Genomic DNA, 16,666 nt, shown 5'->3' on the forward strand with positions numbered 1-16,666 from the left:
AACGTGAGAATTTCCATCTGCCCATGGCATGAACTTTCTGGGTGTGAAAGGAGGTGAAAAAGTTGCTCTTATAGAATCTTATAAATAGTTGCCGTTGATACGTTAAATTGTAGTGACATTTTGCGTATGATAGTTGTGCGCTTTACGCTAAAGCTGTTGTTCGTATAGTTTGTTATTGACTTTGGCTAATTTTTTGGGTAGGACACTTCCTAAAATATTATTACATAAAAAATAATAGAAACTAGTTTACACAAATTATGTTGACAAACCTGTTTCCCGTAAGCTACAATCAACCCCAACAAAAGTTCTACAGTCAGGTATAATTCTGCCCTGAAAGCGTTCAGTCTACAACCTTCTGGCTTCTGAAGATTTACCAGAAGCCAAACTATACATCAAATACATATCGGCATATTCACTAAAGGTGTATTCTACCATATTAAATACGTTTGATAGTTATTGATGAGAGGTTTTGAAAAGATTGACAGCAAACTGAAATTAGAAAATTAAGTCGTTTTGCAATTTTTAATTGAATATCAAGTAATAGCTTATTTGACACTAGCCAGTTTTCCATACACTAGTCATATTATCTTCGATACTATGTACTACTAATGTTTATTTATTTATTCATTAGTTTTCAAAGAAATCTTTATTTGTGTTTTAATACCTCCTGTAAGTATTTTCACTAAATAATTTTTTTTATGATAATTTTCTTAAGAATGTCTCTTTATGGCGAACGGGTTCCTTGGCAATGATTTAAAAATCTACATCTCCTAAACCATAAATTTTATTGAATCAAAAAATGAGTACGTTTTTGTTAAAAAATGGATAAAAAAACATTTTGCTATATTTAGATTGTTACAGGTTATCCCTGTAAAAGTTACGGATTATTAACTATTGGGCACGAGCCGGCCGTGACCTTCAGATAGTAGTCTAGAACTATTTATTCCGTCAAACAAACTACGTGGACATGCGTAATCATCTTTGATAATGTATAATTTAGAAAATATACTTAAATATAATTACTGTTTTCTTGACGCGCCTATAACTGTTGGATCTTGATAAACTATATTTAATATTATTTTTATTAATGGTTCTCGTCCTTTGTCTACCAGAATTCATTTTTTAGCTCTCATATTCCCTGTTTCGTGACCATGCCGTTTCTTGGAAATTTTTCTGCATAACGCATAATAGCTGCACTAGAATTTCCTGAACAAGGTGAAAAACATGTCGGTGTATTCAACATTTGAGTACTTTTTGATCAACAACGTCTAATTTTACAAATAACAATGTTCCAAAAATTTATCTTACTGTCATAACTATCAATAAATTACATGGGAAACTTAGAGAAAATTAAGATATACTGATTAAAGAGTTTTTAACTATACAATTTTTCTGGAAAATAGTAAAAAGTATGTTCAATGTTTTTTCTTCTACACCCTTATCTTAAATATGAATGATGAAAATTTTTTACTAAGAAATTCCCAATTATTCAGTTTTCTATCTATTTTTTTTTGAAATACACTGTAAATATATTCTGACGTATATAATAAAAATACACCTTAACAGCTGTCTTTTTCTGCACATTTATTGCTAACCTAAAGAAGTTTAAAATATGAAACAACTAACTTGAATGTGCCTACTCAATGTTAGAAGTAGGGTGGCAATAAAGGAATGAATTCCATTTTTCAGATTTAAAGTATAAATGTTTGTAACTTTTTTGTGTAGCAAAATGGTTTGATAGAGAGATGAAAAAATAATTCTTATTATATAATCATAAATCTAGCCCGATATAGAAAAAATATTTCGACAATATTCTAATATTCCTTGAATGCTTCATATTGTATTGGTTTTGCAAGGGTCACAAATGTTTATTACCCTGTCGCTTTATGATTAGGATAAAGAGAATCCAGGATGCTCCCGCATTCATCTAAAATTAGTATTATTCCACTATCTACAATTGTGGCGATTATTAGTACCATTTTACATACAAGTGGATTCCTTGGAAAAGACTATCAGAATCCCAGATTGTAGTTACCTTAATAATAATTACTTCATTCTATGAGAACAATGTCTTTGAGTCAATTAAATCATATGAGAGGTAAATTTTAATGGCTTGTTCATGAATCCCTGACTAATCATTGTACTATTGTTTAAAATTTAAATATCAAATGCAGCATGGTGGTCCAAGGCTACAATGGTCTCCCACTGCTCAACAAGGAAATGCAGTACCACAAAGACAGTTTATTCAACTTGATGCCAGGACTCACCAAGAATTACAGAAGATGCCACCAGAACAACAAGCCATTTTTGTAGCGAAAATACAGCGTCAGAGACAGTTATTAAAGCAAGTTCAACAAAGGGGGGGCAGTCACATTTTAATAAGAGGTGAGCTACCACGAATTTTTATTAATTAATGTATATAAAAATATTGCATATGAACTAGAGAGTTTAAGAATTTATTAGGATTATTTTTTACTCGTTTTATCAATAACCAGATGCTGCAAAGCTACTGAATAGTAAAATCTAGATAGTGTTATGGTTAAACACATATACTAAATCTGTATTGATACCATTAGCTAATCCATTAAAATTAAATATAACCTATTTTAGCATCAGTAACATCAGGCATTGTTGTTAGCTGTACACAGACGATAGAAGAACTGGTACTGTAATAAAATCAGTATGACAAAATTTCTAAACTCAGTTTTGCGTTGGTTTTTTGATTTTGATACCATTTTAAAGACCATTTAGAGTGAACATGCTAATTTTATTAGTTTTGAAAATCTGGAGCAATACATTTTACTCATTAACAAAGATTTTTTATTGCATTCAACCGCATGAATGAAAATTTTCATACTAAAATAAAATGATTTTAGTAATTACAAAATGGTAGGAAAAAGACACAAGCCCTAAAGATAATGGAATGGGTCAAAAAAGAGAAGCAATGGCTGTACTCAGGAAGAAAGCAATCAGACTTCAAGATAATATTAGACACCGAGAAGCTGGAACAATGGTAACAAAAGGCACTACACAGATATCGAATGCTCATCCAGGATCAAATTATCAACACTAACAACAAGAAGAATGTGATTAAATATCCAAACACTCAATCCAATAAATTCAGATAGTGTTAGCAAAAATCATTCACTAGAAACTGGCTAACAAATTCGGTTATCTCTAAACTTATACACCTATTACAAATACTAGCTGCAGAAATTGCTTGAAGATGAAAATTTTAGATTCTACGACGATAGGTCCATTACCACCGATAGACAGGTGATAAATAACAGACCTGACATCGTGGTAGTTGATAAAAGAGTCAATTCAGTCCTTCTCGTCGACGTAGCTATACCGAACACTTACAACGTTCTCAACAAACACCACGAGTAACTGGCCAAACATCATTTATTATGTCACCAACTGGCGTCGTGCCTCAGACACTGCAAAAAATCCAGAAGGCTGTTATATTGGATACTTGCCACCTAATAGGCAAGCTTATTATGTGAACTGGCCTTATCTTTTTGATGCTTTGTATCCGGGATAGGTAAATGATACCAGTTTCACGCTGAGTAGTGCATAATAATAATAAGTAAGCCTAATTAAAAAATGTTGGCAATTGTTTCATTTACAAAGCTCAACTTCAACAACAATTAGCGACACGAATTTTCGAAAAACTCTAGTAATGGGAGGGTGCAACAGGGTATTTTGGGATGTCCTCGACTACAACAAATATAAAATGTATACTTTGCATATCGTGTATATCACTCCAGAAAAAAAAATTAATTGTCAGAAACACTCGACCGTGTTAAAATGAATTAAAGTACATCAATGATGATTTAAACAAAACATGATGGTGTATAGGTGTGGAAAATTTGTCAAATAAATGCTGATTTGAGATTCTCGAGCGTGATAGATTTTTTTTCTGCAATCGCTTTTTTCTCATAGAATCCTTTATTTCAAAACCATGTGTATTACTCATACTCTGAGAAATATTTTTTCTTACGGTACTTTGTCTACACCACAATTAATATTAGTTTAACAAGTCATAAATACCTGTTTATAATAAATAATATAGATACTGACAGTAGTGACGATTTTCATCATATATCGGAGAGATATTAAAAAAAACCGATCGAATTCTATACTAAAAGTTAATAAAGAGAAATGACGTTCCGAGTTTGACCACATAAAATTGTACAAAATTTCACCAGCAACTATAATTTTAAATAAAATATATATCAGTTTAGATATATTTGTATTCTTTAAATTTGTGCAGTAGTGGAAAAAGTATAGGGGGTAAACGTGTGGTGAAGGTCTTGTCTTACTAGTGAGTTAGCAGAAACTTCCAAACTCCCGAGAAAAGTTGAACTTTTCCCACTTGTTGTACAATATCCTATAATCTATGACTTTGTTGCGCAATACGATGAATATTTGATAAAATAAAATGACTTGTAGTTTCATTCTCGTTATTGTTTAATTTTTCATACTATACTATATATTGAAATAAAAAAATCTTGGGATTTTTTCTTTAACAGTCATTCATGAAATCCTTCCAAGTAATCGTCAGATTTTGAAAAAGATATTAATCTGAACCGTCCGTATAATAATCTAATATGCTCGAGTATGGCGATTATTTTGCATTTAAAAAAATTTTTCACACATCTGCGACATTGTCAATCATCTTTGAAAATCTAAGGCGCTGGAATAAATGTTTCTAATTTACTATTTTCTACTCTTCTGTATAACAACATCTATCACGTTAACCAATATTATTAGATTCTTTATTATGAGAAACACGTGTATTGTCATTGTTTGTAATCGGTTATTAAACTTTGTTTTTTATCTTGATTCTATAAATGAAAAATTAAGATGGAAAATGAATTTTTTTCCAAAAAGAAAATATATTTGGAAATCAACTTTAAATAACACTCCAAATTAACTGGTTCAGAAATCTAATATAAGAATGAACTAAAATGGATGTACAAACGTGCATTTTGTTAATCTGTGTAAAAGTCGCGTATTTGATAAATAATTTTATAGGTAACGTACCACCTGGATTAACAACTCAGCAACAGGTACAGTGGTTGCAACAACAAGCCAAACAACAAGGAATTGTTCTTCCTCCTAATATACAACAACAAAATATAACTCCGGGTACTTTGACGCAACCCAGTCTTGCCCAAAACATGCAACACGCACCTGGGTTGAGCCCTATAAACCAGAATGCCGGGCAATTTACAGATCAGAATCAACAGCAACAAATTCAACTCAGACAGTTCCGATTGCAACAATTACAGTTGCAGAGAGAACAAGCACAAAAAAATCATTTGGCTCAGCAGCAAGGTTTGTACATATATATTTATTTATTTATGAAGCTTATTGCCTTGCTTAAATAGTTATTTGGCAATTATGTTAAATAATTTATTTCATTTATCGTTTCCCAGCCATTGATTCACATAAAATATGCATATTACAAATTCAGCAAAGTTTGGTTATGATTGTAAATTTTATCTTCAGTACACGCAAAAATATCAACTTTAACAAAAATAATGGGAACAAACCTTACACTACATAGAGCATTTATCTTTCTAATTAACTCTTGAAAGTAGGAACCCGTAATATTCATTATAGGAGCTTTCTATTGAAGCATATTTTTCTACTTCTGAGTAATATAAAAAAATAAAAATCTATATGTCGTCATGCTGATGCCCAAAAATGTGTGAATTAGGACCAATTACAATAGTTTCAACGTAATTCATAGTTTTCAGTAGTGCATAGAAATGTATTTTTTTTTTAGCAGGAACAATACAACAACCCCCAGTTGTACGGCCAATTGGTCAACCTCCTATTGCCGATTCGACAACAAATTTGCCACATGTACAAGAAGGAACTATCCAAAATCCTTTAGTAGTCAATGCTAAAACTAAAACAGCCCTTGCTAATATGTTGAGTATAAAACTACAAAGTGGTGGTTCATCAGTGGGAGTTCAAAGAGCTGATACTATACAGGAACCATCTGCCGCGGGTACTCTAAGGTAACATTTACCAAAATTGTTTAAAATGTATGAGACTTAGTTGAAAATTGTCGTCTTGTAATATTTGACATGTGCTGAACCCCAACTTTTACAAGAGAGGGAAAAAACTGTTCACATGACACAGTTGTATTTCTATATATACGTAGTGATCATTTTTCAGTACATTTCGCTTTGTTTCCTCAGACTATTCAGAACGTCAAACTAAATTAAAATATGATGCATCTTTGGGGTCAACATGTTCGTACATCGTACATTCAATTTTATCTTCGTTGTTAAATCTTTTACCCATTAAAAGCTTTTCCAGAAGCCCGATCAGGGCTGTATGGGGGTGTTCAATCTCTGTGAAGGTACATTCATACATTGGAAAGCGAAGCAGTGTCATGAAGCAAACGCACATTATAAATGTATATATATATATATATATATATATATATATATATGTTATGGCATCTCTAATAACATTTTCCAAAAACACTTTCAAAATCCAACAGTTTTTTCACAAAGAAATCCCTATATATGTTTTTCTCTTCCATGTCTAGCTTATATCCTTTCCCCTCCTTTCCTAATCCTCTACAACGTTTCCCACGACCGGTCATTATTTTTTTTCTTTTTATTTGTCTAAAATAGTACAATCTAACTTAACAGATGAATAAAGGAATTAATATTTATTCAATTCAACTTATGTTTGATATTAGATTAATGACGGCCCAACATAATGCTGCTATTAATTCGAAACCACAAGAAATCATAGCGTTACAGAGGAGAACGATTAATGGTCCAAATGGTGAAATAATTAAACCTCCTGGCGCTCAGCTACTTCCATCTACACCCACGACTGAACCTCCTAAATTGCAGTATAATTGTCCGAAACCGGCACTTACACCTTTACAGCATCGTCCAGGTCCATTTTATGGGCATAATCCAAATCTCAAATGTAAGTAGTGCACATCATTTTAATGAAAATATATTAAATAATTTGTCCTTGTTTTTAACAACTAGGCACAAAGCAATAATAGCTATTCGGACAGTCCCTATAGTATGTCAAATACTGAAGTCCTTTTTTTTTAAATATTTCTCTATGTTTCCCACGTTTTCCAATTTTCCATATCCATTGTTTGGTTTCTATTACAAGTTTGCTAAATTTTCTTTTTAATAATCTTTGTTTCCTTTTTACACAATTATTTGTTATATTTTTTCTTCATATCTTCCCTTTTTCGTCAATCGATGAAAATACACACCACTTTTACAATTTAAGGTCTTTCTTTCTCTTAATTTACCATTTGACCTTCAATTTAGCTATTGTTCTCAATTGTATCCAATTTTCAGTTAAATATTGGGAGCCATTACCTAGTTATTTTATTCTCTTTTTCTGTCTTAATACATCTTTTCTAGTCCTTGTTTATTCGGTGATCTGCCTGGTACGATTTTTTCTAGAAGGATTTTCCCTCCCATTTTCACTTGCTCTTTTGATCGATTCTATTTCTCTATTTTGAGGAGAAGAGCCAAAGTAAAAAATCAATCTAGCTCCACAATTCGGAAATCTGTTCCTATGTTTCTTTATATATATACTAGCTAAAAAACCCGGCTTCGCCCGGGAGTTGATATGAGATGACGTGGTAGAGTCGAAATAAAAAAATAAACTATGACGTAAAAAGTAAAAAAAAAGTTTATTGAAAACGTTTTCTCATTATTTACAATACTTGTTTATAAACAACATTTTTCATTTTATTGTCCGGAGTATATATACATGAATTTTTTGGATTTCCTACTCTTGAGCAAGCTACATATAGCTGACCGTGAGAGAAGCAGGATTCTTTGAGGTTAATGCCACAATATTTTAAAGTTTGTCCTTGCACTTTGTTAATTGTAAAACTAAAGGCTAATTTTATTGGAAACTGCAGTCTTTTAAATTGAAATGGCAATTCCGAAGAGATCAGAGGTATTCTAGGTATAAATACTGTCTGTCCTTTGGTCTTTCCAGAAATAAGTTCAGCTTCAATGATATTATTCGATAGCTGTTTTACGATCATTCTAGTTCCAATACATAATTTTGGGGAGTTGAGATTTCTGAGTAGTATGATTGGAGTTCCAATTTTCAGACGAAGGCAGTGTAATGGCATTCCTGGTACTTGTAAAGAGTTTAGAAATTCAGTGGGGAAGTTGACACTTTCTTCAATGGATACCATCGTGTCGATCGATTTATATATTTTCTCTTCACCAGGTATTTTCTTTAGGATATTAAAATTGATATCGTCAACAATATTATTTTTAGTGGCCAAAATTGCTCTTTGAAATAACCACTCTGCATTAGTATAGTTCTGAATAATATTTGGATAAATTTTGTCGATTAGTTCGTCTTCAGTAGTGGCTATATTACAGAAATCACTATTAAGTTCAATGATGCCGGTCGTTTGGTCAGTAGGATATGTACCTTCGCCGATTTGTAAAAGTATTTTAGCAAATTGTGCTGTTGTTTCATCTCTTGATAATTCAACTCTCATGTTTTTTGTTAATTGTAGTATTTGTACTTGTGGCCAGAGATGTGATTTTTTCAAGCATGCATTGATCTCGTCTGCTGATGTTGACTTGGGAATAACTGGAAGTGTTTGTCGAAAATCTCCTGAGAGTATGAGTAGAGCTCCTCCCATTATTTCAGAGTTTTTTCGCAATTCTTGTAATGTTCTGTCCATGGCTTCTATAAATTTTTTATGGGCCATGGTGCATTCATCCCAGATGATAATTTTAGCTTGTTTTAAAATTTGACCACGTCCAGATTTTCCTGAAATTTTACATACCGGGAATTGTTGTTCGGCTATATTCAATGGTAGTTGTAAGGCAGAATGGGAAGTTCGTCCTCCTTCCATAAGTGTGGCTGCAATGCCAGATGATGCTAGTGCCAGTGCGATGAGTTTTTTAGCACGTATTTCCGCCAGTATTAGATTTATGAGAAACGTTTTACCAGTGCCTCCTGGTGCGTCCAAGTAAATAATTCCACCAATATTGTTATTTATCCGGCTCATTATAACGTCGTAAACTTTTTTTTGATTGTCATTGAGAAGTGGTTTGTTGTGAGCAATGTATTCAAGTAGTTCATTGATGTTGTAACTTTTTTCCTTCATAATTTCGTAGTTTAGCACACTAAAAGCATTTCTTTGTGGTGCTGGCATTCCAAGTTCTACTAAGGCCTGATTATTTATTGCTAAACATTTATCTTCTAAGCGAATGAGTGTTTCATTGAAGATCTCGTCATTCGATAACAGATGGCGCCACTGAACTTAATTTCCAAGTTGAAGGGTCGGAAAGTCCCTTATATCTTTAAAAACATGCCCTTTAGATTAAAACGGGAACTTTCTTGTTCGAGGAGGGATAAAGGGCTATCACACCACATAAGTCCCTTTATCGTGTCGGGACTCCTTTTTAAGTTTTATCGGCACGCACATTTTATCGACTTAGTTTTATTATATATATATATATATATATATATATATATATATATATATATATATATATATATATTATTATATATATATATATATATATATATATATATATATATATATATATATATATATATATAATTTATTATAAGAATAAACAATACAATACATAAAAATTTTAATATTTATTATGAAAGTTCTTGTTCAGTGTAATTTTTCACTAGAGTTATTGTTAGTTTTCATTGTAACTGACGGAGAACTCATAATGTACGAGCCCCGTCCCATTTCAGTTGGCCCACTTAGATAAATTCGAAATTATTAAACTTTATTTTAAAATTTCAAAATGTAGCTGTTAGTAAAATGTTTTAAACTTTTAGTTTTACGTCTAAAATAGGTTTTGAATAAATATTGTCAAATATTTTGAATGATATTTAATATAATGGAAATAGATAGGTCTTGTTGTTAATAATCTTTTATGCATATACAAGGGTTCATTGTTTCCAAAATTGTGTTTAAAGTTTCATTAGATCTAAAATACGCAAATAATAAAGTAGACTGTGTAAGTCATATTTCCACAAAATGCTTTTTTTTTCTAAGTGACAGATAGATTTTTGAAGTAATAAGGTGAGTATAATTTTTAAAATTGGCAGAGGAAAAGTTATTGATGAAAAAATACGATTAATCATAATAAACTTATTCAAAAATGGGAAAAAGAACTCAGAAATCGCGAAAGTTGTAAACGTATCAAAATATAGTGTTCGAAATAAAGTCGCTTGTATAAAGCAAATGGTTCGATTGTCTCTAAACGCCGGTACGTAAGAAAATCGAAAGACAAAGATAAACGAGCGTTAAAAAGAATAATTCAACAAAACAGACGTGCTAACTATGGTCAACTAAGTGTACTATGGAGTAATGCTGTGGGATTTCGGACATATTTTTCTAAGTTTAAATTTTCTCTACATAGGCCAAGGAAAAGCCATTATTGACTCAAATCCAAAAGAAAAATAGACTTAAATGGGCCAAAGAGTATAAAAATTAGAATTTTGATCAGTGGAGCCGTATACATTGTGGTGATGAGTCTCGTTTTGAAGTTTGCGTGGGTGACGATCGAAGTAGAGTTATTCGACAAAAAATGAAGCTTTTCATCCAGATTGTTTGAAGCGAAAAATAAAATTTTCGGCATCTGTGATGGTGTGGGGCTCGATATCTGCAAGAGGAGTGGGAAAACTGTATTTCATAAACGGAATTGTAAATACTTAAAAGTACCTGGATATTTTAGAAGAATCATTGTTTCCAACAAGAAAAGTAACTTTAACCGCTGGGAAAGCCTTTATTTTTCAGCAAGATGGAGCAACATGCCGTAAGTCAAAAAAGGCCTTAAAATGGTTCTCAGACAACAATATTCCACTTTTAGAGTGGGTTTCAAGTAGTCCAGATTTATCACCAATAGAAACACTTTGACATGAAATGAAAAAGCAGTTGCGTGCAAATCCAGCTAGAACTGTCATGGAATTAAAAAAAAAGACTACAAGAAATTTGGGATGATTTTACTCCCGAATACTACCAAAATTTAATAAACACCGTGCCTCAAAGAATTACGGCTGTTATTAAAAATAAAGGGCATGTTACGCAATGGTAACTTTTAAAAGTATGTTTAATATTTAAGCTTTTCTGATTACATTTGGTTTTTGATTTTTTTTTTGGTTTTAGAATGTTTATAGAAAATATAAAGTGCTCAAAACGAAACAAATCGCCGGTTTTTAATAGCTGAAAAAGCAATAATTAGTAATTTTTTTCAATTGGCCAACTGAAATGGGATGGGGCTCGTATTCGACTTGATGCTGTTTTATAAATCACAGCAATTAGTTCAGTGACTCAAAAATATGTACTATTTAAGGGGCAATGACGAAACTGATTTGCTCGCCAGACTGATACGAGAGCAAAACAACCAATGGGTCTAGAACCCATACATGGTGCATTCAAAAGTGTAGTTATTACATCTCATAGTAGTCTGCTCGCAAGACAAACTCTGCAGAGATGGATGGAAACTCCTGGCAATGGACGATCCGTAATGCTGTTGATGCATGGAAGAAACTGCAGAACACGTTATTGGTGGTACGAGGCTCGAATAACCCTGGAGTAAGCTTACAGTTTGGCGAGTGGTTTAAGCCAAGGTGTCTGATTAGCTTTTCAAATGACATAGGACTTTGATAATTTTAAGTGGACCTGTATGCGCAACAGTCTCTGATTGCCCACTAATCCAACTAGGAACTATGTAATACTTAGTATAGAGATTAATCATCTAATTGATAAAGTTTATACCTTTAATGTATTTATAATTCTCTACATTTTTCTGATATAACTTATCCTTTTTAGTGCCACCTGATTTATTTTTGTTGGGATGTGTTTTTGTTGTTGTTGAACTAGAAGATTTCTTGGAAGAAAAAATACCAGGTTGGCAAGAAAAAATTGCAAAACACGGAGGTGAGTACATTGGTGTTAATTTAATTTCAGAAATAACTATAATTAGAAGCTAAGAATTATCCAGCCAACTACTACCTTTATTAAAAGGCACTTCTGAAAAATAATGAGCTATTGTATGAGCCGTATTCATGCAAAGCTTTGTTCTTTTTTGTAATTGACTTTCTTTTTTCGAAGATCAAGCATCGAGTAGTCAAACATTGATAAGGTTTTCAATTTCATTGGAGAATCTGAATATCACTATGTTAACAGAATCGTTCTGAGTTCAACCCCAAGATCGAACCAAATCCTAAATAAAAATTCGGTGGGTTACTTGTCAGAAGACAATAACAAACTATCCACAGGATTCTGCCTATACAGTTCCTCAACGTAGAAGTTCAGATCTGATGTTAAACTGTTGTAACTGAAGATTTAAGACCTGCCACAAGAAGGAAAAACATATTGTCAATACTTCATAGCTAAACAAATTTTGTCATATACCTAGTTAACTTTATCCTTATTCATCATTGCAGGTGAAGTGGAAAAACAATATTGCAGCAGAGTAACTCATGTTCTTTGTGAGACTCAACGACATGGAGTGGTAATGCAAGCACTTCGAGATTGTAAAAGATGTGTTACAATAATATGGCTTAGTGACGTTATGCAAAGAAAACAGGTTTTACCACCTTGGACTGCATTACATCTGCCAAACATTTATTTGGATACTACTCCAGCTGCAAAACATCTAATTTCCATTAGTGGATTTGAAGGAAATGACAGAGCTAGAGTTAAACAAATGATTAATTATACGGGAGCAAAGGTAACAAAAATATATATGATTTTTATTATTAAAAAATCTTATCAAACTTTTAAAAAAATTAGTACTTATACCTTAATTGCATAAAATTGGACATTATTTTTTTCTTGCAAATATTTGTAAATACTTAATTCTGAAATACTTGTATCTTGTTTTTCTGTAATTCTTTACATATTTGTCTATCTTTGGCATTATCTCTATCCGCTGTTTGATGTTATATCTCTTCTTTGTTTGATCTTTGACATTGTATCTTTTTAACATTTTATTTTGATTCAAGTACTTGTTTTATTTAGTTTCATCCCTTCTTATTACATTGTAATTATTGTTTCAGCAGGTATTGTATTTAATTATTTTTAAATACCCAATTTCTGATTCTAACTTTTCCCAGATTTGATTGTTATCCATTATTAATTTTTTGCTATTAAACTGTTTCATATTTACTGCTGGTGCCTTTTCGAATTTGTTCAGGAAATTGTTTTTTATACTATTATAATGTTTCTTCTTTGCTCTTGCCCTAGGTTATAAATATCTTTAATGAATAAATGCATCATTAACCATCCTCTAACAATTTATATGAACGAGAAAATTCATACTATTCTTATAATTAGAATTATAATCATAAAATACGTAGTAGTCTAGTACGGACGGCTGATAGAGTATATTATTATGCTCACATGTTTTGTGATATATATATATATATATATATATATATATATATATATATATATATATATATATATATATATATATAAAGACGAAACGTCAATTTTTGTCTTACTTTTGAAAAACAGAATAGACCTAAAATCAAGAACATTTAGAAGAATAAACATGTATAAAAGGTATAAGAAATTAAAGAAATATATATATATATATATATATATATATATATATATATATATATTTGCATAGCTAAGCATCTAAAAGCAAAAACTGCATTGAAAGAAAATAATTATCGGGAAAAAATGATAAATAACATATTCAAGAAAAGGATAAACAGATACTACAATCAATTTAAAAACAAAACAAAAACGAAACATAAAACATTTTTCCTTACCATATGTACAAGGACTTTCCCAACGATTATCGAATTATTTCCATAAATATGATATTAGTATAAGTCATAGAGGACATTATCCAAATATTTCACTGAATTGAAATCTAAAACACCAAAAAACAAAAGAAGTAATATTATATATAAAGTGCTTTGTACTAATTGTGACGCTGTCTACATAGGGCAAACATCTCAGTATTTAGAAAATAGACTAAGAGGTCATCAATACGATAAAAAAAAATAGAATTGCATTAACGAACCATGAAATATCAAAAAAACATAAATACAATTATAAAGATTCAAAAATTCTTGAAACGGAATCTAATACACGAAAAAGGGAATTTTTAGAAATGGTTCAGATTCATGAGAATGAAACAGCTATAAATGATAAAAAAGATCTAAATAATTTAAGTAAAATTTATAGCTCTATTTTGTAAATTCTAATAAAACTACAAATAATTTAATTGATTACTGCTATATATTTGAGATGTAGGGACCAAGGTAAAATTAATTTTTCTTATTAGAACAAATTTCTATTTTGATTTTATTCTTATTCTGATGTTCATGATGTAGGTGATCTATTGATCAATATAAATAAGCAAATTGTTAGTGTCAATATCATATTTTGATAAAGACTTAAAGAAAAGTCGAAACGTCAAAATTTATCTTTCTTTTAAAAATTATCAAAAAAAAACCAATTTTAAAACAGAAGATACCTAAAATCAAGAACATTTAGATGCAATAATATATCAAAAGGTCCAAGAAACAAGAAATTAAAGAAATTTGTATATATATATATATATATATATATATATATATATATATATATATGTGTGTGTGTGTGTGTGTGTGTGTGTGTTTTTTAATAATTTTTTAAAAGAATGATTAATATTGACGTTTCGACTAATATGATATTGACACCGACAATTTGCGTATTTTTTTAACATGCAATTTCCATCGAAGTTTGGCATCTATTTTGCAAGTATTTTGCTGAGTTTGAGTATGGAGTAAGATTATTATTTATTCTGTCTGGAATATGATATATCCTTTTGTTTGTGAAGTTAATATGAACTGGTTCAATTTCATTAGGTTGAATTTTCCATCTCTTAGTCGAGTCATAGATATAGTGGACAGCTTTTTGTAGCTTGTTGTTGTTTGCTTTTTCATTGCTCTTTTCTACTGCAAGAATGGCAGTGTCGTGGAGGATATGTGAATATTTTTTTGGAAGGAGAAGCGTGAGCTTATGTATTAGGACTCAATTCCAAACCTTCTCAAACGCATAAAAAAGGATAGTTTTTTCTTCTAATAATTTCTCTAAAATGTTGGTTATTCTATGAACTTGGTCGATCGTCGATGCTGAAATATTTGTATTATATTTAAATGTACTATAATATCTGCATTAATTTTTTTAAATTGTAATATTTCATTGAATTTTCTTATGTAGAAATTATAAATGAAAACAAACTAAAATATCTTTTTATGTACAATATTATTATATTTGAAAAGTATTAGGCAGTGCTTTCAATGAAAGCTCCCAGATGGCATCACTTTTTCAAAAACTTCAAACAATTATTGTCATATTTTAACCAATTAACATAAAACCTTCACAAATCATATACCTATCCTTCCTCATGATTCTCTCTATTGGTGAAAATCCATTCAGTTTTTTTATGGGATTTATCACTCATGGACAGACAGATACGGAAGAGGACCTAGTTTTCTAGTATGCAGTGATGTTTATTAATTTTTTAGTGCACAACATACTTTTCTAAACATAATACTCTATTGATATCTGCCAAAGCTGATGGTAAGAAATGTGCATATGCTAAAAAGTGGCAGATTCCAGTAGTTAATGTTCAGTGGTTGACTGACATAATGTTGGGACATTTTACAGCATTAAATCAATTAGAACATCAGATTTACCAACAATTTCCGAATCCACCGAATTTCAGTTTTGATCCAAAATTGGTTCCTAACTTAATGGGTAAGTTTGGATGCAATTTCAACACAAAATCATTGTTTTAACATTTACTTTAACAATTTTTCAGGACAGATTCTAAGAAATAATTTCTTTCATTTCAATTTCTTTACTTTACAATTTATTATTATAAAATCAATCTTCTGCATATTCTATTTGCATAAGTTTTTGTTGGTTTGTTTTAGTGGCTTGGAAAGCCCCAATAAATATTTCTCAAGAATCTTATGAAAGGGTAAAGAGAAGCGCCTCTCCTGTAGTTACACCAAAAAAACCGAAAAAACCTAAAGTAGACTCTACAGATGAAAATGATAATATAAGTGACGAAATGATGGCAGATTGCTCGTATAAAATCCTATTTTCGTTAGTTAATGAAGCAGTAAAGATGAAGCAGATGATCAAGTAAGTGGTAGAACTGAAGTAAAAATATTAAAAGAAAAATCGAGTGTTGTGGTGGCAGAGAAAAACATAAAATTGTGTGGTCATAGAAGAAATGGACTTACTCTGGAAGGAACTTACCTTATAACAAACCTGACAAGAAAAAAACTGATCAGATTACAGTTGTAGGAGTATCAAAATTCATTTTAAAAGAATAAATAGATGGATTACTTAAATATGTAGACGGCAAATGTAGGCTGTGGACTTTTAACATTTGCATTTCCAAATGAATTTTTCTATTCATTTTTTTTGTATAACAATCCTATCGAGAACTGAATTAATAAGCTTTTACTTTTGTCTAAATGGTTTTGCTTATTATTTAATATTCCACCAATTTCATTCTAGTTTAATGTTACATGTATGTAAACATGAATAGTTTTCTAGTAGCTGATTTTCATATTGTATATTGACATAACAGATTTTCTCATCATGCTTGCGCTTCTTGTTAATAAC

At 30.9% G+C, this 16,666-nt stretch overlaps 1 protein-coding gene across 2 annotated transcripts in view; it reads left to right on the forward strand.

The window, feature by feature from the left end:
* The window catches only part of LOC130448022 (PAX-interacting protein 1-like), a 50,179-nt gene that overhangs the window by 21,735 nt on the left and 11,778 nt on the right, over positions 1-16,666 (forward strand). Inside the window, exons 6-13 of one of the 2 annotated variants that reach the window (XM_056785172.1) lie at positions 2,175-2,385; positions 5,041-5,343; positions 5,798-6,035; positions 6,731-6,969; positions 11,849-11,956; positions 12,466-12,752; positions 15,553-15,784; positions 15,964-16,177. In XM_056785172.1, coding sequence (XP_056641150.1) covers positions 2,175-2,385; positions 5,041-5,343; positions 5,798-6,035; positions 6,731-6,969; positions 11,849-11,956; positions 12,466-12,752; positions 15,553-15,784; positions 15,964-16,177 — 1,832 coding nt within the window. The remainder of the gene's footprint in view (positions 1-2,174; positions 2,386-5,040; positions 5,344-5,797; positions 6,036-6,730; positions 6,970-11,848; positions 11,957-12,465; positions 12,753-15,552; positions 15,785-15,963; positions 16,178-16,666) is intronic. The other variant, XM_056785173.1, reaches the window with a different exon arrangement.

The sequence above is a fragment of the Diorhabda sublineata genome, chromosome 8 (genome assembly GCF_026230105.1).
Source record: "Diorhabda sublineata isolate icDioSubl1.1 chromosome 8, icDioSubl1.1, whole genome shotgun sequence".
Lineage (NCBI taxonomy): Eukaryota > Metazoa > Arthropoda > Insecta > Coleoptera > Chrysomelidae > Diorhabda > Diorhabda sublineata.